Source organism: Amphiura filiformis, chromosome 3 (genome assembly GCF_039555335.1).
Source record: "Amphiura filiformis chromosome 3, Afil_fr2py, whole genome shotgun sequence".
Classification (NCBI taxonomy): domain Eukaryota; kingdom Metazoa; phylum Echinodermata; class Ophiuroidea; order Amphilepidida; family Amphiuridae; genus Amphiura; species Amphiura filiformis.
Genome location: NC_092630.1, coordinates 79,073,501 through 79,099,208, shown reverse-complemented (window position 1 = coordinate 79,099,208; position 25,708 = coordinate 79,073,501). Strand labels below are relative to the sequence as shown.

Here is a 25,708-nt window from a genome sequence, read left to right as displayed (position 1 = left end):
TATCAATTTTAAATTTAGCCTGAATCCGTAAATATGGTACCTCTCGCCCTTTTTTGAGTCAAGGATATTTTTACCATTATGCAGCGAACCATTGTTGAAGCTATTTCACATACATGTACAAAACATTCTAGAGAAAGAATCAGGACATATAGTGTTGAAATATCTTTTGTTGATTTCGAATGATAATGTCATGAAGTCGTAAATTTTAAGGTCACATTCCTAAAACCAAAACAAAACATTGCGACACAGATAATTCCCAACTTACGCAATTTCATCATCACATCAGTGTCTTTATTATTTGTTTGAAACCTTTCCCAAACGTTCGTGCTATTTATGCATAAAACGGCTAATCTATCTTTACAAAACGTGTCTTTTTTTAGTAAACAAAAGGCTAAAGATGGCATTATGAGATTTATCTTTTATCATTACACTCCATCGCTCAACTGCCACGGTGGCCGAGCGGTAAAGCGCTAGACGCGTAATCGAAGGAAGTTTAGAATCGCTGGTTCGAGTCTCAACGAAGCATGTGGAAACTTTTTTTTTCTTCACAATTCATGATCGCATTCCGAAATGAGTTACTTGTCGGTAAATCATGTATCGTATCCTTAAACATTGTTACTGCCAAGGGCACATCATTGGGTGTAGATGATAATGCTACACCCTTTACTTCTATTCTATTACCACAAAATAGAGTGATTTGAAGAGAAAATATCACTTTTTTGCCTAAATATTTTAAGCTGTTTAAGGTGGAGCATGTATGCATATCCAAAGGGCAAGTGGCAGTGCATATTGCATAAATATTGTATGTGCAACCAAGAATACGGCATCACGCTTCGATGTTGTGTCATTTTTTGTAATTTAAGGTCTTTCACATGACACCTTTCAACAAATCATGAATAATGGGTTGTGGAGGTAATAAAATATAGTTATATTGATAAAAACTTGATAACAAAAACTGTGTAAAATAATTTTGTACAGATGTGCACTAAATTCTATATTTTATTGTTTATTGAACCACCATTAAAATTAAACATGATTACATCGTATTCTATTCAGTTTAGGTAACCCCATAAAGACCAAGATTGCTCCACCATGTTTGGAGCTCAAGTGTTTCTGATCCAAGCAATATCTCAATTCCTATACCGTAAAACCTCGTCTACAAGCATATAGAGTGTTTCTGTTGAAAACTAAATTTATCCAGGCGCCATTATGGAGTTTGAGCAAATAAATTACAGATTTTGCATAATTTATACAAACAAATCTTATTGTAAGACCAATCTATTGTATTGGCATATTCACGCCTGTTTCATATTAATTGAGCTTTCATCAAAAACGCTATATGCTTGGAGATGAGGTTTTACGGTACTGTATTCAAGTTATATGCTTTCCAATTGATCAAATAATGATCAGGATCTTACTGGCTCATTGGGCTATTTCAGTTTAAATAAATACACCCCCTATGAAAGACACAACCTTAATTTCCAACACAGGGGGTGTAGATTTCAATTGGAATCACCCATTCAGATCACCCCATTTGTAAGTCACACTCTCTGTGTGGAAGATTAAGGTCATGTCTTCCATAGGATGTAATTGGAACAGCACATTGTAGCCACCTGGTACTTCAGCCCACAGTGGGAATAAATCAGGAAAGGTCAATATACGTATAACATGCAGATCATAGTTCTCCCATCTTTTCTCCATTTATAAATTTGAAGTTATTTTTGTACACCTGTGGAAACTGAAGCCAGTCCCCAACGGTTCTACAAGTCCACAATAGATCTGGACATGTCCAATCCAATTGCCAGCCTGACTATGATGATGATTGCATTATCTTTTCTGGTGATAAGAGATAGGCCACATTGAAGGTAGTAGACACAGACTGCTTCCTTAGAATGTCCTCAGGATGGCTACTCAGCAAGAATAACATAGATATGTTTCATCAACTAACAAGTGTTTTGATCTTTCTAAAGATGCTTAAAATTAGTTGACCTGAACATGATACAATCATCTGTGCACATTTGGCCAAACCAAAGTCAGATCCATTCCTATTCTCATCAGTCATTTAAAAAGTTTCAACTTTTTGAAATACTTTTGAATATGTTCCTTAGGATAAGGCTTTGTTGCTAAGCATGTCGGAATGTTCTCTGGTTGTTCCATCCACAGTTTGTGATGTATATCATCTGCTGTCAGATCTTCAGACAGTTTTCTTAGAGTCTCCTCGTCTTTTGCCTACAAGAAAATGAGGTAAATAAACCCAGTAAATAAGGAGCCAAAATCATGTCTTTCCTCCCATTTTCATTCCCTCCTCTAATCATTCGCACACTCCATAGTTCTATACTAAATTACTATTACAAATGGCCATAAGGGGATGTGCTACAAATACTGGTCATACTTTTGGCCCCCTGTAGTAGTAGACAGCTTTTGGTGTATTCAAATTTGCCAAAAAATGGAGGAAAAGTCATAAATTTGTGTTAAATTTGGTATATAGCGATGTGTCTAAATTTCTTGGAAAATTATTATATACTGATGGGTTCACTTTCAGATTGTCAGCAACACATCCCTACTCAAACAAACTTGAGTACCCCCCCCCCCTGCCCCTTGATTAATATACTTCCCTTTTAACCCTCTTTGAAATTTGAATGTTAAACACATGTCTATTGCTAGTAATAGTTGAAATTGATCATAAATGATCCGTACATTCAGGCCTCAAAATAACTTGTCTAACTTGAGTCTCCATTACCTCAAGTTTTGGAGTGAAAATTGTGATGTGATATAAGCATATGGCTTTATTAAATTCAAGGTCTGAGTGTAGCACTCATGGCAGCACTTACCTCCAGAACTACTTTGTGCATTCTGTCCAAGTCGTCAGTATATTGTTTGACATTCTCATCATTGTAGTACATGTGTATTACAGCTGTGCAAGCATGACATGCCTAAAAAAAGAAGCAGAATTATTGTTAAAGTTATTCAAAAACCAGGACAGGGACACTTCCATATAGACTATGAGACATGGGCATTTATCTTTCACTTCTGTAGTCCAGTCATGGGCAGAACATAAAAACATAACAAATCAAGAGTAAATATATGTCTGAATTAATATCCAAAAAGTTCCCACGTTTTACTTTACTCATTTAGAAGTTATTTGGGGTTAAAAATGTGTTTTACGTGATTTTTTTCCATTTTTGCCCAAAAATGTCAAATATTAAAATAGCTGTAACTTTAAAAATAAATTGAGTAGAAATTTCATTTCTATTGTAGATGTTACATGTTATATGGATTTCCAACACTGGTGAATAAAAATGTCACAGCACAACTCTAAAATATAAAAAAATGGCAAAAACCATATTTTTGTGCTATTTTCGCCATTTTTGACCGAAAAATGTAATTTTTGCATGGGAAAAAAAAAAAATATATATTTTCTTGATTTAAAAAATATGTCATTTTGTCAACCTAGTTATTCTGAACAAAAAAGTTAATGATGGTGAATGTCTGTGACCTATAGTTTTTGATCTATGGCCCTTTCAAATTCACATATGGACTAAAATAGCATGTTTTTGTCAATTTTTCCAATATTAGGCTGAAAATGGTCCTTTTTTGTAATTTTAACACAATTTTCAGTGTTTGGAAAGTGGGAACTTCACATATATTATGGATATATTATAGTACTCTCATTTTAAGCTAGTTGTAGATCCACTGGTAGCTCGGTTTCCATGGCAGAAGCAATTATATCGTCAATTTTACTACTTTCAATGCAGCAAAATCATTTTAGTCATCATTTTACTGCATTGAAAGTAGATCAAATTGCTGCTACCACGGTAGTGGGCATACTAGTGGATCTTGAAATAGCTTAACATTAAAGTACAATTACATGTTCATATTATTAAGTGAAGTTCCCACTTTCCAAAAACTCACGAGTTGGTTAAAATGGCCATAAAGGACCATTTTTGGGGGTAATATTGGAAATATGAACAAAAACATGCTATTTTAGTCCATATGTGAATTTGAAAGGGCCATAGATCAAAAACTATAGGTCACAGACATTCACCATCATTAACTTTTTTGTTCAGAATAACTAGGTTGACATAATGACATATTTTTGAAATCAATAAAATATATAAATTTATTTTTTTCCCATGCAAAAATTACATTTTTAGCTCAAAAATTGCCAAAATAGCACAAAAATATGGTTTTTGCCATTTTTTTATATTTTAGAGTTGTGCTGTGACATTTTTATTCACCAGTGTTAGACATCCATGTGATATGTAACATCTACAATAGAAATGAAATTTCTACTCAATTTATTTTGAAAGTTACAGCTATTTTAATATTTGACATTTTTGGGCAAAAATGGAAAAATCACGAAAAACACATTTTTAACCCCGAATAACTCCAAAACGAGTAAAGTAAAACGTGGGAACTTTTTGGATATCAATTCAGACATATCTTTACTGTTGATTTGTTGTGTTTTCATGTTCTGCCCAAGGGTGGACAACGAAAGTGGAAAACCAAGGGCCGTAGAGACGCATGGCTTATAGTCTAATAATGATATGAAGTAAGGCCTTTCAAAAAATGGGGGCTTTTGGGGAAAAAACTGTAAAATGGAAGGGGGGTCCTTAGATTGAAGCAGTTGAAATATGGAGTCAGGATGCAAAATTTTAAGTCATTGGGTAAAGTGGAAGCTACATGTGTATGTACATTCACAAGATTGCAAAAATAGAGTCATTGGGTGACCGACTTAAAAAATATGAGGGCTAGGAAACAGAAAAGGGTGTCACTGGGTTATAGGATAAAAGAAGCTGGTCTAAATATGGGGGTCTATTCTACTAAAGGGTCAATGGGCATGGGGCACGAGGGGCCTGGGGTTTCCACATCTGCCACTCACATTCCATAATCATGATAATAAAGTTTGGAGACATACATGTATCTACATGCCAGACCCCCCGGGGGGGGGGGGGCACTGCCATTAGAAGGTGGACATCATGCTCATGTATGGACTTTCAAAATGGACCCTAAACAAGTAATTATCCTTCGTTCTCAGAATACCCTAAACAAGTATTTTGTCATGTTTTCCACACATCAAGTCTGAAATCACACCCTTTTCAAGTACTGTAAGCCTTCATTAATGTTTTGCATAAAGCCACAAGATGTTCTTAGCAATTATATAGGCCCTACTGGCCTTTAACAACACATTTGCTCACATCATCAAAATAATTAAGTAAATGAAACTGTGAAAAGTAGTCAACTATACCTATCATGCATTTTATTATGGTTAAGATATTAACTGTAGGCCTACACGTCAATAAATGCTATATACCGTTAACACACATCCAAGTTGTTGTAAAAGTATACCCTTTTTTCCCGATTTTGGCAATTTTGACACCCGTCCGTGTCCGTCCGTGAAAAACTACCCTTTTTACGCGTTTTTGTACACGAGCATGGTGTCCACCTTGTAATGGCAGTGGCCCCTCCGGGGCCAGACCTTCTAAAAAGGCAGCACGTGCGCTATTTGTGGTAGGCTGTATCACTCCAAGTGATGCATTGACAGAATCGGATTAGGAAACAAGATAGCAAATAAAATGTGGGCATGGAAAAACATGGGAAACAATTCCTAATTATTTACTTTCTCTGAATACTATCCCCCCTGACAACTGTCAGTAAAAGATTACTGATGTGGTGAATGGGAAAGTTTAGAGAATTTGAGACAACACTCAGCAGCCTTCAGTGTAGTGTGCTGAAGCCATACGAAGTGGGCCCGGCCTGTCCCCTTTTTGCGCACGCCACTGGATGGTTCAAGCATCAACAAATTTTTCAATGTATGATGAATGCACGAATGTAAAGTGCCTCTGGCCCTTAAAAACGGATACTATGGCCAGAGTTCTTGGGCTAAAATAAATTACACTGTGGATGATCATGTCGGCCCCCATCTACCATGATGTTGATGATGATTTGGTGATGGCGGACGTGTGATAGTTTTGCTCTGACCGTGGTATTATTTTTCTTCCTCTTCCGAGAAAATGGACTTTCCAAATTTCTCCGGATTGGGACTACAACTACAAAGGGTACTCCAGGCACTTGATGTCAACAGTCTCGAGCCCCCAGTGTGGACGTTGAAGCAAAATAGGGAGAAAATCTACCTGGACATTTGTTGGTTCAAATTTCCCGCCACGGTGACCATTACATCTACAGCCAATGGCGAAAACCACCCGAGTGTAGCGACGACGGCTTCAGACAGCAGCAGCGAGGTTTGGATGTTGAGTTTCCAGCTCCTGTGCAGCAGCCTAAATCAAATACACCGGTTTATCCGGACAAGAACAAACCATCACCAAAAGAAAGTAAAACTATTAAGAGAAAGAAGAAATCACCATCTACCCAGAGACGGGACAAGCAGAGACTGTTGAATTGGATAAATGCTAAAAAGAGCTCGGCAATCGGCTCTACAGTATCACATTCATCGCCTCACCAATCTTTTACAGCAGCAGAGCCCGTGAATTCACAACCTGCTGTTGAACTTGGTAATCAGGCTGAAGGATTGGATACTCCTGTTCCTGTGAATTCTTATATTTCTGTGCCCCAGTCTAATCCCAGCCGTAGTGGATATCCACACCCGGCCCCCAACCGAAAGTGGTTTTGGAAGTGGACTCAGAGTCTGATGATGAACTGGATTTAAACCAGTGCTTTAATCCCGACTGTAAGGTTCCGGCATATCTTGCTCCTGGAGGCCTGAAAAAGTGTACTCGATGTTCATTTGCATTTTACTGTGGTAGAGAATGTCAAGCTATTTGGAAACTGCACAGAATATTTTGCCTGCCCAATTCTACTGCAGCAGGCAAGATTTCAGCATAGCGAGAATAGTGGACTTTTTTTTAATACTTTTTTCTGCACCGAGTATTTGATGTTTTGATGGACTGCACCGAGTATTGAATTTTCGTTTTTGTGAAATAACTGTACGGGAGTATTCATGTACTGAACTTTTATGTATTTATTGTTTTATATGCTGTGAGATAAGAAGAGGAGTTGGAGAGTTCAAACTAGCTGCGACGTGTCAGCAAGACAATTTTAAAAATTCACTAAACTGTGACTTACTGACTTTTACAGATTTCTAAGAAATCTGGTGCTCCTAATTCAAAGGAGGGATCTACGTCAACCAACCAACCAACCAACCATGGCAACATGGGTGCGTCTACAATAGACGGGATCTACGTGAAGAATTGAACCTAATTGATCATTTGGTGTCTGATGACCGTGACTTGAGTATTGAGGAATTCAGCTACCCCATATTATATATCCATTTTCTTAATTCCAGTGCTAAAAATCGGTCTAGATTTCATATTTTCTAAAGCATGATCTTCTAGTTTACAAACCTGTGCTATAACAGCACCAACAGGCCATTTCAAAGTGTGCAACAGGTCTCTTCTAACAATAACATACTGAACATGTTGTATTGCACTGGAGGCTGCCATGATTTATGATCCCCGGGATGATCCCTATTTGCGTTTGTGCACCCAATCAATTATAGTCGTGTTGGGCGATATAATTATGTTTAATTAGGCCATTAAAAACGGGATTAAAAAGGATGTTTTCCGGGGATATTTTCAGGAATAAAAATAAATCATATAGAGAATAACGGTTTATTGTGTCCATAGTTTTCTGTAGAGTTCCGTGCTTACCTTAGTTGCAAACTTTACATTTAAATTTTTTATCCATTTTTATTGGTCAAGTGATTTATCGCCCAGCACTACAACTACGACACACCGCCAAATTTGTAAACAAATTAGTGATTGTTTATGAATTTCAATGTTTAAGTCTTCTCGTCTCTCTCTTCGCAATTAAAGAATGACCATGGAGCAAGGTGTTTTATCGATACAAAGGTTGAATAAAGGTAAGGACTAAGGATGGGAACTTGGTACTTGGTACTTGGTAGTGTAATCCTTTTACAGCTTCATCTTGAGCTAAACTAGGATGTAACGGTCATGACGGTGCAGAGTGACGTCAACAGCCATGGTGCGGTGCGTAGTGAAGAAGGTGAAGAAAAACAAAGCTACGGCAAAAACCATCCAACGATGAACTGAGGGTGCACTATATACAGGAACTGGAGACTGGTTTACAGGAGTTTGCTGCCTGGTGGCGGAAGCATCCCCCTGATTGACACAAGGGCAGCTTCTTTGAAGGCAGCTGGGGTTGCTTGGATCACAACTGATGGAGGAAGATGATTCCAAACACGTATGGAGCGTGGATAAAGGAAAACTTGAAACCCTCGGTAGATGGAGTTGGTACCTGGTACTTCAATTGATGATCATTGCGAGACAGGTAGCATGCAGGGGTAACACATGGAGGGAACTGGATATTGACAAACTGGTTGTGGATTTTGTAGAACATCACACTCTGGTCTACCAGGCGTCTTACGTGTAGGGAGTCCCAACCAAGACTGGTAATCATAGGTGTAACTGAGGTCGTCCGACGAAAATCAGCATAAACAAAGCGTGCAGCAGCTCTCTGAACTTGCTCTAGCTTGTTCACCAGGGATATTGTATATGGATTCCAAGCTGCTGCAGCATACTCTAAGCGTGGGACGAACCAGGGCCTCATAAGCTTTCTTCTTAACATCTCTGGAACAGGGTGATAATGTCCTCCGCAACAGGCCTAGGGTCTTGTTAGACTTCTTGATGATGTTGTTACAGTGGGAGTTCCATCGAAGATCATTGGAGATGGAGATACCTAGGTAATCATGTTGCTCTACACTGGTGAGTGGCTGCCCAAGAATGGAATATTGGAAATGACTGGGTTTTTTCTTTTGCGAGATATAGCAAGAACCGCACACTTCTTGACGTTAAAGTCCATCAGCCAATCAGTAGCCCAATCAGCAAGAACCTGCAGGTCTTCTTGGAGGATTTGATGATCTTCTTGGTTGTGGATCTCACGATAAAGGATGGAATCGTCCATAAATAGCCTGATGTTTGATTTTATGTTGTCTTGGATGTCGTTTATATATAATAGGAAAAGGGCTGGCCCCAACACAGATCCCTGGGTACTCCGGATGTGGCGTTACCCCATGTTGAGTGAGTACCGTTGACTGATACAGCTTGTTTGCGATCAGCTAGGAATGCACAGATCCATCGGAGCGTAGATCCCTGATCCCATAGAAGTCCAACTTAGCGGATAGATGTGGGTGTGAAACTCTATCGAGCGCTTTGCTGAAATCAAGCAATATTACGTCTGTCTGGCCATGGTTGTCAAGAGTGTTAGCCCAGTCATGTACAGATGTGAGAAGTTGAGTAACGGTTGACAGGCGTTCTCTAAAGCCATGTTGTGAGTCCAAGAGGATATTGTGGGAACTCAAATGTTTGGCCATATGGCTCAGTACTATGTGCTCTAACATCTTACAACATAGGCATGTCAAAGATATGGGTCTGTAGTTAGCTGCATCACATTTGTCACCTTTTTGTAGATAGCTGTAACCAGTGCCTGGCGCCACTGGACTGGTACGTCCCCAGTATCAATGGATTGTTGGTAGAGTACAGTCAGGGCTGGGGCTAACTCTTCAGCAACAGATTTCAATAACTTCGGTGGCACTTCATCTGGACCACTGGCCTTGGCGGGGTTCAGTTGTTGCATCTGTTTAAGAACTCCTTGCTGGTGGATGACCAGTGGTGAGATGCTCGAGTGAGGTGAGGGGCCTTTATCAGGTATCTCTCTGGCAGGCGATGATGAGAAAACAGATTGGAACTGCTCATGTAAGGCTCGGGCTTTCTCCTCATCAGTGGTGCACAGTTTATTTTCTGTGCGTAGGAACTGGGATGCCAAGATTTTCGGTTTTCATGAGCTTGACATACGACCAAAAGGTCTTGGGATTTTCAGACAAACTACCACCGATGATGTTGTTGGTGTAGTTTATATGTGACTGGTGTATAGTTTTAGCAAGAGAATTTCTGTACTCTCTGTAACTTCTCCATTTGGAGGAGGAATTTGATTTTCTGGCAACACTATACAGACGATCCCTCTTTCTCATTTGTCTCTTTATAGGGACTGTAATCCATGGCAGATGTCTTTTGCCACTTTTAAGCTTTGAGGGGACATGCTCGTCCATAAGTTCTTTGATCTTGTTACTTATAATACTCCAGTTTGTGTCCACTGAATTTTCTAGGGGATTGTTTGCCAAAAATTCTGAAGTGAACTCCTGTGTGTCAGCTTTTAGTTGTTCTAAGTTTGCTTGTTTGAAGTTAAACGACTTAAATGGTGGTTTGGATTGCCTTTTAGATTTCAGACTTATGTTGAAGAGAACTATGTTGTGATCTGATATACCAGGTAATGACTCAATATCATTTATGAGCTGCGGGCAACTCGTAACAATGAGGTCAAGAACACTGTTTGACCGTGGTCTTGTGATTTTATTCACCAGCTGAGCAAGAGAATTTTCAAGAAGAAAGTTTAAAATTTCTGATGGATTGAAGCTGTACTACACTTGGTGGTAGACCAACTGTCCCAGTTGATATCAGGGAAATTATAGTCACCACCTATGACAATATTTGGGGGACTTCTCTTGTGCTGATTTAATAATTTGGAGACAGAACATGAAAGATCCTCAAGGGCCTTGGCTTTGCTCGCAGCTGGGTGAGGACCATAAAAACTGGCAATATAAAATGGTTTTGAGCCAGCAAATTGCAAACATGACCAGATCAATTCACTATTTGAGTCCATGTCTGGTATATCAACTGAGACCAGGGTGTCCTTTGTGGCAATGAAGACACCGCCTCCATGAACATTCCTGTCTTTTCTATAAACTGTGTACCCAGGTGGGAAAACAGAATAAGTGGGCACATTGCTATCAATCTTGCTTTCACACCCAAGGATAATATCGGGGCTATGTTGTTCAATGGTAGCAAGAAAAGCAGCTTGTTTTTTGATGCTCTTTATTCCATCACAGTTAATGATCATAGTTTTCAACCCATTGGGTTTGTGCTTATTTTGGGGTGGAGCAAACCTCGGGCATTTGTCAGGATCATTGGGGGTTGATGTCAAAGGATGGTCAAGATGGACTGTGTTTTCTGATTCATCACAGTCAAAACTACTGTCCAAAACAGAGAATGGATTTGAGATTTCAACAGACATGGTACCAAACAAAGAGCTGTTGAAGTTTGGACAACCACATTTAAAACAAATCCACGAGAAGCTAGATGGCAGATCACAGAGAGCTTCATAATTCATGCTCGAGATGCCACAGCAATTGGTGTGGCACCAGAAATTACAAGAGTCACACTGCAGAGCATGATCATTATCCAGGACTTCATTCTGACAAATACCACAAGGATATGCCGGATTGGGAGGGCCAGGATTGGTTTCAACTTGACCACTCAGGAGGATTGCGAGAAACAAATGATATGTGTTGTCAGATTTAAATTTCAAAACGCAGGTTGCCAGTGATGATTTTTGTATGGCACACAAGGAAACATGTAAGCTCCAAGCTTCACTGTATTGCAAAAATTCAGAAATCTCAACACCCTGTAAGATTAAACTGGGTGGGCGGGCACCTGTATGCAGACTAGGATCAGGGTTGTCAAAACCTACATAAGTATCTCCATGGTATGTATGTATACTTATAATACTACTACTATTTGGTTGGTGAATGGAAGCACCACTGTTGCCATGGTTAATCAAAACAACTGCATGTATTTGTAACACGAATGATGATAACATGAGAAAATTCATCAATATGGAATGTCTAGCCTCTTCATCACACGCCATCTTCATGATTGGTAGTGGTACAGGTAATAAATTGCATTAATAAAAGAGGAATGATCCTACCTTTCAGTCCCGCTAAAAGCACTTGAGATGATATTGCGCATATATGTAGTTGGGAAAACAAAGGGATCAAAATTCTGCAGTCCAGTCATATGGGATGGGATCAATGGGCAAGAGCAAACAACTCCTGTATGAGTTCCTTTGGCGATAAAATTCACAAAAATTGCAAGCACAGTGCAACAAGAAGGTTTATGGGTCCAAATCATAAACAGGAAAATCAGGATGGATTGTGTTTTCCGCCGAAATCAAGAAAATATAGCTGAAAAATCGGGGAGACCCAGGATGGCACCGCCTATGGCTATGACGTCACCAGCAAAAAGAACACGATATATTTAATTAGGATATAATGATTTTAATGATGATTGATATGTAACTTTATAATTTTGTTTTAGTAAGCTTACCTACTCTAGGACATGACCTATGCATGTATGTAGTATGTACTATTAATAAATACAGTAAGTTACTAGTTACAACAGTAAATTATTTGTAAAGGAATTCTGCAAATAATTATTACAGTTCATGAGTTTATTTACCAGTACTAGTTACAGGCAGGGTTGTTTGATTTAAATCACGTCGATTTAAATCAGTGATTTAATTAAATCGCGATTTAAATCACTTGATTTTTTATAAAAATCACTGATTTAAATCAACTTTTTACATTTTTACCATTTTTGATAAATGTAACTTAATTTCTTTCTTAAATTGACTGTTTTACTTCATTCCTGTCAGATGTGCAACCTTTGGATACAATTAAAATACCTCTATGATATGTCACTTATCCATTGCTAAAAATTCATCTTCAAGGTGCCGAATTCAACAGGTTTTTCCCCATGATTTTTGCCAAATTTTATCTTTGAAATTTTCACATGTAAAAACACATTTTGAATTTATGTAAATACCTGATAGTATTGGGCATATGTCTAGCATTCCACTGGTCTCTTTTGAATTCATTATGGGGTATAGCAGTTCTTAGTCTAGAATAAAAAAAATAAAAAAAATTGATTTAAATCAAAAAAATCCGATTTAAATCAAAAAATCAACAACCCTGGTTACAGGTAAATTGAACACACCTTGAACACACCTTCTTCTTGGGCTCTTGTTGAAGGAAAAAAAGTCCTTATGTAGCCCATCCAATTTCATCACAATACCCTTACTGCATAATCTATTTATGGGGCCATGTTAATAAACAACTTTCTGCCAGAGAGCTCCCGTTCCATGGGTGAACTTGTTGTATGTCTTCTCTAGAGCTCTATCTATGCCATTCTTGAATTCATTGGTAGTCTTAGCATGCACTGTATTTGCAGGCAGTCCATTCCATGCGCTCACCACTCTATTGCTGAAAGAATTTCCTCTGATACGGAGTCTAGTGTGTTGTTTCTGCACCTTGAGGCTGTGACCTCTTGTTCCCACACCTTGCTGTGCCATTTGAAAGATGGAGGCTGGATGGATGTCATTAATACCATGCATTCCCATATCGAAAAAACACAACTTTGCGGATACCTATCCGCTACTCACCGGGTAAGCACCGGCTGAAATGACATGCAAATTAGGTAGATACCGGGTAAGCACCCGATACCTTTTAGTGGATGCCTCCATGGTATCTGGTCACTTGTGAATAGCCATCGGGTAAGTACCAGATAAGTATCGGGTGCCTATCGGGTGCCTACATGGTATTGTGAATAGCCATCTGGTAAGTACCGGATAAGTACCGGGTGCCTATCGGGTGCCTCCATGGTATTGTGAATAGCAATGGGATAAGTACCGGGTGCCTTTCGGGTGCCTTTTGTGGAAAACTTTTGAGAACCGTTAGTGTACGCTTACCGGATAACTATCCGATGGCTTTTTTTGGAGTGGAGACCACCGGATAAGTACCCGATGTCATTTGGCACATTTCAATTGGCATCAATGGTTTTCAACAAACCGCACTTGGTCGGCATATATTTAGGGGCTGTGCAATAATTATGGGGGGGGTAAAATTTCCGAACGACTCGCCAAAAATCGCTTGCCCCCCTTGCCCCCCCCCCGTGGAAAATTTACATATTTAAGCGTTTCTGTACCGCTTTTCCCCCCCCTCCCGGATGGCAAAAATTGCTTCCCCCCCCCCTTTCGGCTCGCCAAAAATTTCTTGGCCCCCCCCACAGTTTTACCCTCCCCCAGGGCTCATAATTATTGCACAGCCCCTTAGGCAACATTCTTGTGGAAGTTCATGTACATGTAAATGAGGCAATACATTGATTGAGTATAACATGGATACAACAAACCGGCGAACATGTGAGCTTTATTATCGCGGTGCAGTTTTTACTGTAATACGGTACCAGTACATTGGAATTTACTTTAACACAAAATCTGTAAAACACAATGAATTCCTGAACACTAAATGATTTTGAGTCCCAAGCATAAATTGTACATAATGACATGATAACACAAAGTCAAATGCAAAACTAAAATCCAATTAGGCCTGGACAATTTTGTTAAACAAGGTTTCAGATTCCTATAAGTGCCAACCCGGGCCCAGAGGTACACCACCGAGGGGCACTCAACACAAATGACCATATGGGTATGCTCCCCCGGAAAGACCCCCCTTTTTGGGTTTCGCAGCACCGAAAGACCCCCTATATTTGACCAAAATAAAGCTCCGAAAGACCGGGTTGATTTTGATAATTTCAGCTCTAAAAGACCCAAAAATTGCTTATTCCTCATATTTCTTGTTTTTTCAAGCGATTTTCAACCAAAAAGCCAAGAAATACCCTTGATTTTGACTTTTCGCAGCTCAGACCCCATTTTACTTGTTCACAGCCGGTTCGCAGCTCCGAAAGACCCCTTTTACCAGTACGCCGTCAGCTCCCAAAGACCCACCACTCAAATTCGGGAGCATACCCACCAAAATTTTTTGATGTGCCCCGGTACACCACATGCTATACTTGCGGCATTGTACAATTATACCTACGATCTCCAACCTTTTAGACATGTATCAGTAATTGCCAATGATATGAATCCAATTTGCAGTGCATGGCTAGAAGCAAGGTTATCACAGAAAACTAATTATGGATACTTGCAAGTGTATACTGCAAAATTCAACAGCCTTTGCACACATTATGTGCATGCAGTTGATAAGCTTATAACATTTACTGCTTGAAATGCAACTCTGCAAATCTTTAATTTACCTGTGCATCTACATGTGCATATATATAGTCATTGTAGTCATCTGTAGTATAAAATTCTCCATAAAGAATGAATGATTTGTGTGAAGAGACCAAAACACCACCATCAAGAGAACAGCTTGTACTTTTGCATGAATCCAACAGCAAATTTGAAATGGCAGTTGGTGATCATGTGACCTTAGTGGATACCTTTTGGATGCCTCCTTTTATTGACTAAGTTAGTGGATACCTTTTGGATGCCTCCTTTTATTGACTAAGTTAGTGGATACCTTTCGGATGCCTCCTTTTTCTTGACTAAGTTAGCGGGTGCCCTTTCGGATGCCTCCCTTTATTGACTAAGTTAGCGGGTGCCTTTTGGATAACTTGTTAAGGCACGGATACCTACCCAGTAGCTCCCAACTCTGACTTTGAGGCATCCGAAAACTAATCTGCTAGCGGGTGCCATCGGATGTCTTTAAAAATGACATCCACAAGGTATCGGATACCTTGCGGATCAGCACCGGGTAGGCATCCGCTACCTTATTTTTTTGATATGGGTTATCTTATACATCTGTATCAAATCTCCCCTTAATCTTCTGTAGGCTAATGTGGGTAAATCAAGCTCTTTCAATCTCTCTTCATACGTCCTCTCTTTCAGGTCTGCAACAATTTTTGTGGCTCTTCTCTGTACTCTCTCAATCCTTACATTATCTCTGTGTAGAACTGGACTCCAAATACAATTTGCATATTCTAGGTGTGGACGCACTAGACCTTTGTACAGAATCTTCAGCATATCTTTATTGATGTAATCAAATGTTCTCCTTATGATTCCAACCATCCTGTTGGCTCTATTGGCAACCATATCAACATGCTTTGAAAAGGTCAACGAGGGGTCAAATTTCACTCCCAAATCTTTCTCTTCTTCTAGTACTTCTAAATTTCTTCTATTACCTTCTTCTGACATGCTATATGTACATGGTGTTGGTTGTGAACCATAGTGCATTACTCCACACTTTGCTACATTGAATTTAAGCTGCCAGGTATCTGACCACAAACTCAGGTTGTCCAAATCCTCTTGAAGCTTCTCGCAATCCTCTTCTTTCTGAACATGCGTAAACACCTTTGTGTCATCAGCAAATATCTTTACATAACTTTCAACTACATCAGGTAGGTCATTGATGAATATGATGAAGAGGATAGGACCTAGGACACTGCCTTGCGGGATACCGCTAATGGCGTCTGCCCATTCAGATGTTCCACCATTTACACAGACTCTCTGTTTTCTACCTGTCAGGAAGCTTTCTATCCAACTCTGTAGATTTCCATCTATGCCATGAGCCTTCACTTTCTTGAGTAGGCGCTGGTGTGGTACGCTAATTAAGCTGGATGCATGCATGTTGCATCATCATAGGCTAGCGTACTGTCACTCAGTTTACAGTTGCGTCATGTAGCGTGTATGCAATATGTACAAGGTAGTTATGCTAGGTGAATTCAAATTTGCCATCAAACTGCATCATTTTATATATCAAATTAAAGCCCTTGAGTAAAAAGAAAGCCAAAACTGAAAACCTTTTTTTCATAGCATTTTCCGTAGCAAAGTTACATCTTGTCAAAGATTGACTTTCATCAAAAAGATTCAGCTAGCAAAATTCCCCAAAACAGCATTTCGGTGGTGTTTCTAGATCTTAGTCTCATTGATAGCAGCTTTTTTAATGGAACTGCTATCAAAATCCTCTAAATTTCATGTGCGATTGTCATCACCATAAAAATCATATATTTGGGTCAAGTGAAGTATAGAAAACATATTTATGTAGGTTTCCTTGACCGGCCAGTTCTTTTAAATTTCTATGTAAATATGCATTGTGTTCTAGGGAATTTGGCTGACTAGCAAATGTGTTAACTAAGGTTTGCCTGGCATACCTATACAAGGCATACTTACAACAATGATACATAACTGTAATGTGCGTGTACATGCTTTCTTCTGTACCGCGCTGTCTTTGTGTGTGTTTATCGCAGTGCCACTAGCATGACTAGTAATACTAGCATTTGAGCTTGGCCAAGAATTACTTACCGTACCCATAGTTAAAGTCCCATTCAGTGATCCCATCGAAAGTGTAAAAAAATAAAATTACCGGTATTTATAAATTGCTTAAAACTTAAAAGTGAAGGATAAGTCATTCAAATTGTGATTTGGTATTTTTGAAATGAAAAAATGTGGCAAAAAATGAAGAAAACAGCAGTATTGACATGATTGATGAAATTAAAAACCCATTCAAAGTAGCTAATTATATACTGTCACTCAGTAGGCCTATAAATTACAGGTTCATGTACGGACAAATACCTTATTTTGTCTTAAATACACAGCTTTCAGCTGAACCACTAGCACACACAGTAACTATCGTTTCGTCATGAATAGTAGATGATTTCTCGATCAAGTGAAAAGGGCTCAAATTGCAGGTGATGAATTTGATAGCTTTTGAGCCCTTTTCATTCGATTCCTAGCATGCATTCTGTCAGTCGGCATGACGTCACTTGATATTATAGTATAGATCACTTCTTCCCATTTATTTGCTTTTGCTGAGATTTGGCTGTTCCATCTCGGACATGAAGGGGACGCTTACCGTAGCACTCAATCAGTAAATCACAAAACATGCCATAAAATAAATACCTCTTGAAGAAACAATTCCAAAAGTTCGATTTCTTATCAGGGAAATCAACTTTAAATAATTACCAAAGATAAGGCAAATTGGCATTTTCTGTGCTGAGAAAATTGACTTGAACTGAAAGGCCCTGTACAAACCAATAAGGGATTTTGCATTGACATTTTTTGCAACAGATGTTATTTGAAATTTGGATGAAAGTTGATAAGTCAACTGTATTGAGCTAAGCTTTACTTTTAGGAGTACTAGACCCCTGGTTTTCATTTAATTGTATTTTTTAAATTATTAATTATTAATTGAAAATTGAACTAATCAGCATAATTAATCTGTGATATTACTTGGGCAGTGGCAGCACCAGGAATTTTTTTCCAGAGGGCATTGAGGGGGGAAAAGTGAATTTTTTTTGGGAGCAAATTACCTCTAAAAAGTAAAATTTTGGGTTTTTACTTGGGGGCAATAGGGGGCAAGAGTTCTGACTGGGGAGGATTTGCCCCTCATGCCCCCTGTGGCACCGCCACTGTACTTGGGCGTCAAATATCACAGTATGCAACTGATCTGTGGCTTCTGTGACTCAGTTCAACATGGTCAACAAGATCTGGCAAGTCACAATGTGCCCCAATGGCCCACTTCACAATACAAAGCATACATAGAACAGAAGGACTTAACTTCCCCCATATACAAGTCACTTACATCTTTTGCCATGGGAAGGGGTAGTAAAATGGACACAACTTTAAAAGTATTAGGAGTAGAACCCCCCAGTGTTTTTGTATTGTATTTCTTACTTTTTTTCTCCTATATTTGACACCACTCGGGGGGGTTAAAAAGCCTTAGTGGCATTTCAAGATATGATCCTTAAAGACCAAAAGGTTAGTAAGTTGTTATTCTTCAGTTTCTTCTGTGTATTTTCTTTACAGGAGCACTGCAAACATTACAACAACTGGAAGATACAGCAGAAAAGGTTTCTGACAGTGAAGAAAATCATGTTAAACATCAACAACATTTGAATGCATTGCAGAAGGCTGTGCAAGCTTTACAGATAAAGAGAGATCAGCTTAAGAAGGACCTTCAAAATACACCATGGAAGGTAGGTTTGCATGGGATTCAGTTTAGCTACCTGGATCTGGAAAATCAATTGCATACTTCTAGAGGGGGTGGGGATCAATTAGTTGTTAATTGATTAATTAAGCACATGCTAATAACATGTGAATTAACGAGTTAATCAAGGCCAATTAAGGTTTACCCTCTGCAATTAATCAAGTGTAATACATAAATTGCAGTGACAGAGTATTAGCTGACTAACTTTTTATGAAAAACACTTCAATTTGAAACTTACTCTGCATTTAAGATGTAACATTAGATATTAAATTATATTCATACATACTCACGATATAACGACGTTTCTGATTGGATTTGGGCCCTTTTTTGCTGGTTATAAATTCCGTTTATGACCAGTACGCAGGGCATAAACAAGCTGCGTCACGCAGCTTTGGAACCCAATTAACACAATCCACGATTTGCTAATGTCACCGCTCCCATCTCACGCGGAGCGCAAAAGATGACGCGTATCACGCGTTGACCTTATGAGCCGAGCTGCTTCCTGCAAGTAGGCCTACTCATTTTCTTCCAATTTATGAAGGAAAACGGTATGGAAATGTTATTTAAACTTGTAAACCCTTATTATTTTCATCTGTATTGAATTGCTAAGAATGTTGGGTATGTATGAACGGGGTTCATTCATAGGATTTCGGGCATGATCGCTGTTTATGTCCTCGGCTTACGCTTCGGGCATAAACAGCGATCATGCCCTCAATCCTATGAATGAACCCCTAAGTCAAGTGTTTTGCCAATAATCTGTAATCGTGAGTGAATTAAGAGGATACTTTGTTTGATTTAAGGTCCTACGGAGCAGTGTATTAGATGAGAAAGATGGACAACTTTGCATGTCAAGTAGATCAGACAGGACTGGAATTAATGAGGAATCAATTCAGGAAGCACTGTCAGCTGCACTAAAAGTCAAAGCTCAACATACACTCACTCATACATGTAGACTGACTGGTAAGGGAATGATAATAAAGTTTATGCAAGAGTCTGTTACAAAAATTGGTATCCCCCCATACTGTCCAGCACAAATGACTGTGAGTGATGCGATGTCTTGTCCATGTGGCAATTGCGTGACAACCCAAGTATAGTATGGCAAAAAAGAATCTTGCATTTTACATATGGGGAGTCTGTACTTCACATATATTGCATGCATGTTTCACTCACCTCCCCAATAGGGCACGCATTTCCATTGTTTAGTGCAAGTGTGCCAACTCTTTTTTTCCTGGATTGTAGGTTGTACAAGTGTGCTCAGGAAGTGTGCCAGGATTAAATAGAAAACCTAAATTCATGAAAACTTTTGGCATAGTATTCATCAATACATTTTCCTGTGTGAAAACTGTTTTACACAAACACAGTATTCAGTAAGCATCCAAATTTTAACAAATTTCAGGTAGGAGGTGAGAAATCATCAGCCAAAAGGGAGAAAACTTGACAAGGGTCCATTTAGACAATTTTTATTTAGATGCACGTACTCTTAAGCAGCTGAACTGCTGGAAACAGCACAGAAATATAATAAAAGCCACTATTCGGTCCGTCTGCATGACGTCACTTGCAATGAATTGCTTCATTGCATTGTTTTTTTTCTGCAGGGATTTGGCCGTTTCATCTCACACCCTCTAAACATGCTAAAGAAGGGGACACTTAGTGGGGGAAATCACAAAACATGCCATGAAATAAATACCTCTTGGTGAAACAATTAAAAAATTGCCATGGCAATGGAGTGACAGCAGCAGGTGGTAGCTCTGCATACCCAAATAACAGTATCTGAGACTCACCACTATTTTCACAGATCTGGTGTTTCAAGAAGAAACATTTCTGATGGTGCATATTTCCTTTTTATATTTGTTTATTCATTGCTTTTATCTGTCTTGACCTTATCGGCCCTTAAAATAAAATTATCCCTGACATTTTGTTTAGACATCATGATTACTACCATTTAGTACCTTATCTTGAGTCATTTTATTATCATACACTATTTTCTTTGTTTACTTAACAGGTTGTTCTGTTACATCAGTGATGAAAGGCAAACACAAACACATTCGTATTTGTTGGGACACTTTCTCCAACAGACAATATTGTGAGCCGTATTACATGGAACTACAGACATCTAGAAATCACAACAGTCTGTCTATTTCACGACACAGTCTTCCATATTTTCTTCCAATTAATAGCATGAGTCAAGATCTCAATAATGATATCACTGGATTTGTGAACTGTGTAAAAGACTACCTCAATGCCTATATTAGCAGGAGACAGCAGGCTTTCACATTGCAGGTATGTATACATACAATGACATAAAAGTCATCAGTCAAAATATTCATGATTTTATCTCATTGCATCTACTTTGATCTCAAATTTATTGTAGAATTCATATTTTGAGTTCTTATTTCAATGACTTAGTTAATAATAATAATAATAGCGACAAGTCACATATCCACTCAATTAAGAGCGCTGAAGGCACTAAAATTGAACAATAGACAAAGAAACCTAGAAGTTAATTGAGGAAAGTAATGTCTCTGATATAAGATGAGTTTAATTTTTTTTAAACACAGTTACATTTTTAGCAGTTCTAATATATATAGACAGTTCATTCCATAGACATGGAAATGATAAAAGTAACACTGTCAAGGTGCTGTAGTATGTGAAATGTGAAATAGATTTTTATAATTTGACAGTTCCAAAATTGTATTATTTTGCAATCTACAATTATATACATTCCTTCTTTTTTGTACAGAACCAACACAACACAATTCTTGATGGAGAGGTCCACACCAGTGCATCATTTGATAACATCACCTTTGATTTAAAACTGACCAATCAGAGTGAACCATGTACAGCATCTATTGCATTGGTCTTTGATAATTTGTTATTAACATCACCATCCCGAGTGTTTGTTAGAATAAAAGGTAAGTCTTTTATTACCTAGCATCTAGTTTAGTTTAGCAGGTATATTATGTGGAATATAAGGGCGCGTTCTCACTATGCCTGTTTGATACCAGGACGTGGACTTGATCCTACATCGAGTCCACTTCCAAGCATAGTGAGAACACGAAATAAGTGGTCTCAATCCTACATCCAGGATGTAGCATCGAGACTGACTACGTCATTGAGGTAGTCTCGTACCTAGGACGTGGTATCAAACAGCATAGTGAGAACGCGTTTACAAGTGGACTCGATCCACTTATACCGGAAATGCTGTATGCACAACCTTGATGGCCGTCGTTGTACTATAGGCCTATAAAATATACATGTTTACATTATATAATTTTCCATGATAAAATTTAAACATATGCATTTTCAACTTAAAAATTCATAGAGTGGTATTATAGAACAAATTTATACAGGCTTTATTTCATGCAATTTACAACATTTATTTTTTATGCGGAAAAGTCGAGGGGAAAGTGGCTATACACGGGCGGACGTTCGTTCGAGATGCTTGCCGTATTTGATGAGCAGCATACTTCTTGTGCAGTGTGAAATGAATACAACAGCATCGCTGCAAGATACAGATTTTATCCAGTTTCAGAATTAAACAAAACGACATTGGGCTTTACAGGATAGTGCAAAAGGATATTCAGGTGTAATATTCGTTTTTGAGGTGTACATTTTGCTAGACTGAGTTAAAATTACCAATCAATCAAAAATACTTACATACATAGATTTATATTGTGCCTATACAACTTTAGCTCTAGGCACATTACAATGAGAGAAAACACAGAAAGAAATGGCAATGACACGAAATGGATCAAATTTGAAAAAGGTGGGTTTTTAAAAGCTTTTTGAAGCTGGCAAGTGTTTGGACCTCCCTGATGTTGCATGGGAGGTTGTTCCAAATTCGAGGACCAAAGGAAGTGAAGGCGTTATCACCAGCTAATTTGTTTGTGAGAGGAATGGAGAGCCGTGTAGTATCCATGGAAGAGCGTAAATGACGAGATGTGGTGTAAGAATGAACTCCAGATTGAAGGTAGAGTGGAGCAATGTCATTGACACATTGATATATGATGGTGCGGATCTTGAAGTTGACACGCTCCTTGATGGGCAACCAATGTAAGTCCTTGATGTATGGGGTTATGTGGTCATGACGTTTGAGGCTGTAGATGAGACGCACCGCCCTATTTTGAATACGCTGCAGTTTGGATAAATTGATGTTGGTGGTGCCAGCAAGAAGAGAGTTACCGTAATCAAGGCAAGATAATATGAGTGCACAGATGATGTGATGGCATGAGTCTGTATCTAGGAAGCGCCTGTGTTATTATGATTTGATGAATCCAAGTGGGTGAAAATATTGGCTTCAAAACATAATAATAATAAAATTAGATGCTTTACGCCAAATATTTATTGGTCTCCCTATTGATAAATTGGACTTGACTATGTCTTGTCCAATATTTTAAAACTCCTAGCTCAACCACTAAATTTGGGCTAAATTGATCCTATTTCATATCGACATATGCCAAGTGTACACCTGTTCTTCAAAGTTAAACAATGCACCATTATCCACTTGTGGAACATTAAAAGTTGTTCTAACAATGAAACATTTGTTTGTAATCAATGAAATTGTTTCTCTTTCAGATGGTGACATATCTCGTTCTGCCTCTCGGAAGCTGTGTAATCACTTGCAATCTGTACTAGCTGCTCATCCGCTACACATTGCTGTTGATAAATTAAAATAAATGATAATAATGAAGGTAATTTTTATTCTATTTGAAAGGACTATCACTGAGAGCATAAAATGGGTATCACTCAACTCAAGTAGTGAATTAATCAAAAAAGAGGTTTGTCTCAGGAGACTGTGCACATAGCTTTTTAAAATTCACATTTCATTGCATGACATTTTTTCATGTTTTTATGTTTTACTTCATTTAAACCGGTCACTAAGTGTTCGATAAGTGCCCACAAAACACTATACAAATATTGATGGGGTTAGCGTGGTGGCCTCCTTTTAAAAAACAGATGAAAACCACTTTGCCTTTTTTCCATTTGCTCATGACATGAGACAAACTTTTTTAACCTTGTCCTCCTGTCACAAAAACAAGCAAGACTTATGCTCAAGTATTTTTAAGATACTACAGTTCTCAGCAAGTTCCTTCTAATTTGACGACACACAAGCCCTGTTTATCATGTAACCATTGAATATGCAGTACATGCACTGCATCGGCAAAATGTGTGAAGGAACTTTGATAGAGTAGTAAATGCTTTTGCTCAAATCAGATGAATGTTTGATTCAAAGTTTAAAAAAGAAAAGCACTATTTAAACATTTCTGAAACTGTAAATAATTTTATAATTATGTATTTTCCTTTTTGCTGTACAGAGAGCAATATGTTAGCAATATAATATGCTTCAATTTTCAAATAAATGTACATATGCATTTACACTAGTTTTTTATATCAAATTTTAAAATGGGACCGAAACAACTATGAAAAGGGATGAAGGGTCACATATAAAGTGTTATATACGTAAACATGATTACATTATTATCTTGGTCCTATACTTTTTGTACATAATCTAGCTGTCCAAATATTTCGTCACTATTTCATTTTGAATAGCCTTATCTTCATTCTCGTAAACATAAAACTGGATAGGGACGATACACAAATTTATTGGTCATAAAAATATTGTGCTTGACTTTGAAAAGCCCAATATATTTAAATTATTGTAGCTTGACCAATGACCATTAAATTTATGCTCATTCTATCCAGTTATATTTCATTATTATGTTTTGAAGTGTGTGAAAATATTGGATCCAAAACACAATACATGTAATGATAAAATTGGTTGCTTTACACCAAATATTTATTGGTCTTGCTATGAGTTTTAAAATATTGTACTCGAATATGTCTCGTCCAATATTTTAAAAATCATGGCTCAACCAATAAATATGGTCTCACTCGATCCAAATTTGTATCAAAGTTGGATCAAAGGTGCAGCATGGGGCTTTAAGGTGACATAAATCACGAGCTAGGTCATTGGTTAAAGTAATGGAAAACAATCACACTCAAAGAGTTGGGGCATGTAGAATATTGTAGGTGGTGTCAAATGTCACCTACTGGGGTACACCGTCATTGCAGTTGTTAAATGGGCTAAACGTTAAAAATTGGTCTCAAAGAGTTAAGTCCAATTGCAAGCTAACTTGGGTGTAATATGGGGGACTCTTGTTTATTGGTGGTGTCAAATGTTGCTTTAATTGTAGAAGCACATTAATGTAGAATTGTAATTACTTGGCGATACTCATGGGAAGTTCCGAGTCAAATGAAGGTCACATCTGCTATTTAAACAATCATGATAGTATTACACAATTGACTGGAATTGGCAAGTTGAGTACTGCATGTACCGTGACCACTCGGGTATAAGCCCACCCCCTAGATGGCAGATTTCACTTCCAAAATGGAGGTGGGCTTATAACCGGGGAAGGGCTAGTGCATGAATTTAAAAATAAGAACAATCATCCCCATTTGTATATGCCCAATGTACCAGTAATTTCTATCATCTATGTGAATTTCTTAAAATTTTAAGTGTGGAATGTTAATTTATCAACTGATATTTTTTTTTTTATTTGTTCTTAAATATGAGAGCAAAGCATTGATTTGATTTAAGAACTTGGCCAAAATTTAGTACTGGGCTTATACCTGAGTGCACCCTTGTTCCCAGAATGTTTTGAAAAATAGGGGTGGGCTTATAGCGAAGGTGGGCTTATACCAGTGGTTACGCACACATAAATGTACGTCGTTTAATTATTTTGTTCATGCCTATCCCTTGAATTATTTGGAATATAATTTAATGTGTACATGTAATGCACTTTACAAATAACTTTTACAACAATATTTTGCACATCTTACTTATGCATTAGCATTTTAATATGAATGCAATTTTTATCAGAGCTAGTGTAATGCTTCTCACATACAAGTACAAGAAATAACCAAAAAGGCAAATTGTCATGTTCATGTATGTTTTGTACTTTCTTTATTACATGTATAATTATGAATGTACAAAATGTAGATTACAGTGTAAATGAC

At 38.1% G+C, this 25,708-nt stretch overlaps 2 protein-coding genes across 2 annotated transcripts; one reads left to right on the top strand and one right to left on the bottom strand.

The window, feature by feature from the left end:
- Positions 1-262: 262 nt before the first annotated feature.
- On the bottom strand, positions 263-7,473 carry LOC140149207 (putative peptidyl-tRNA hydrolase PTRHD1). Its single transcript, XM_072171424.1, has 3 exons — positions 7,362-7,473; positions 2,832-2,933; positions 263-2,229 (listed from the first exon to the last, which is right to left on the bottom strand). The coding sequence occupies exons 1-3, from the start codon at positions 7,458-7,460 to the stop codon at positions 2,059-2,061; spliced, it is 372 nt and encodes a 123-aa protein (XP_072027525.1). The 5' UTR covers positions 7,461-7,473; the 3' UTR covers positions 263-2,058.
- A 255-nt stretch (positions 7,474-7,728) lies between these two features.
- On the top strand, positions 7,729-25,368 carry LOC140149205 (centromere protein O-like). The gene is made up of 6 exons (XM_072171420.1): positions 7,729-7,879; positions 18,511-18,680; positions 19,492-19,651; positions 20,694-20,971; positions 21,432-21,603; positions 23,267-25,368. Exons 1-6 carry the CDS (start codon positions 7,834-7,836, stop codon positions 23,365-23,367), a joined length of 927 nt encoding a protein of 308 aa, XP_072027521.1. The 5' UTR covers positions 7,729-7,833; the 3' UTR covers positions 23,368-25,368.
- The last annotated feature ends 340 nt before the right edge of the window (positions 25,369-25,708 follow it).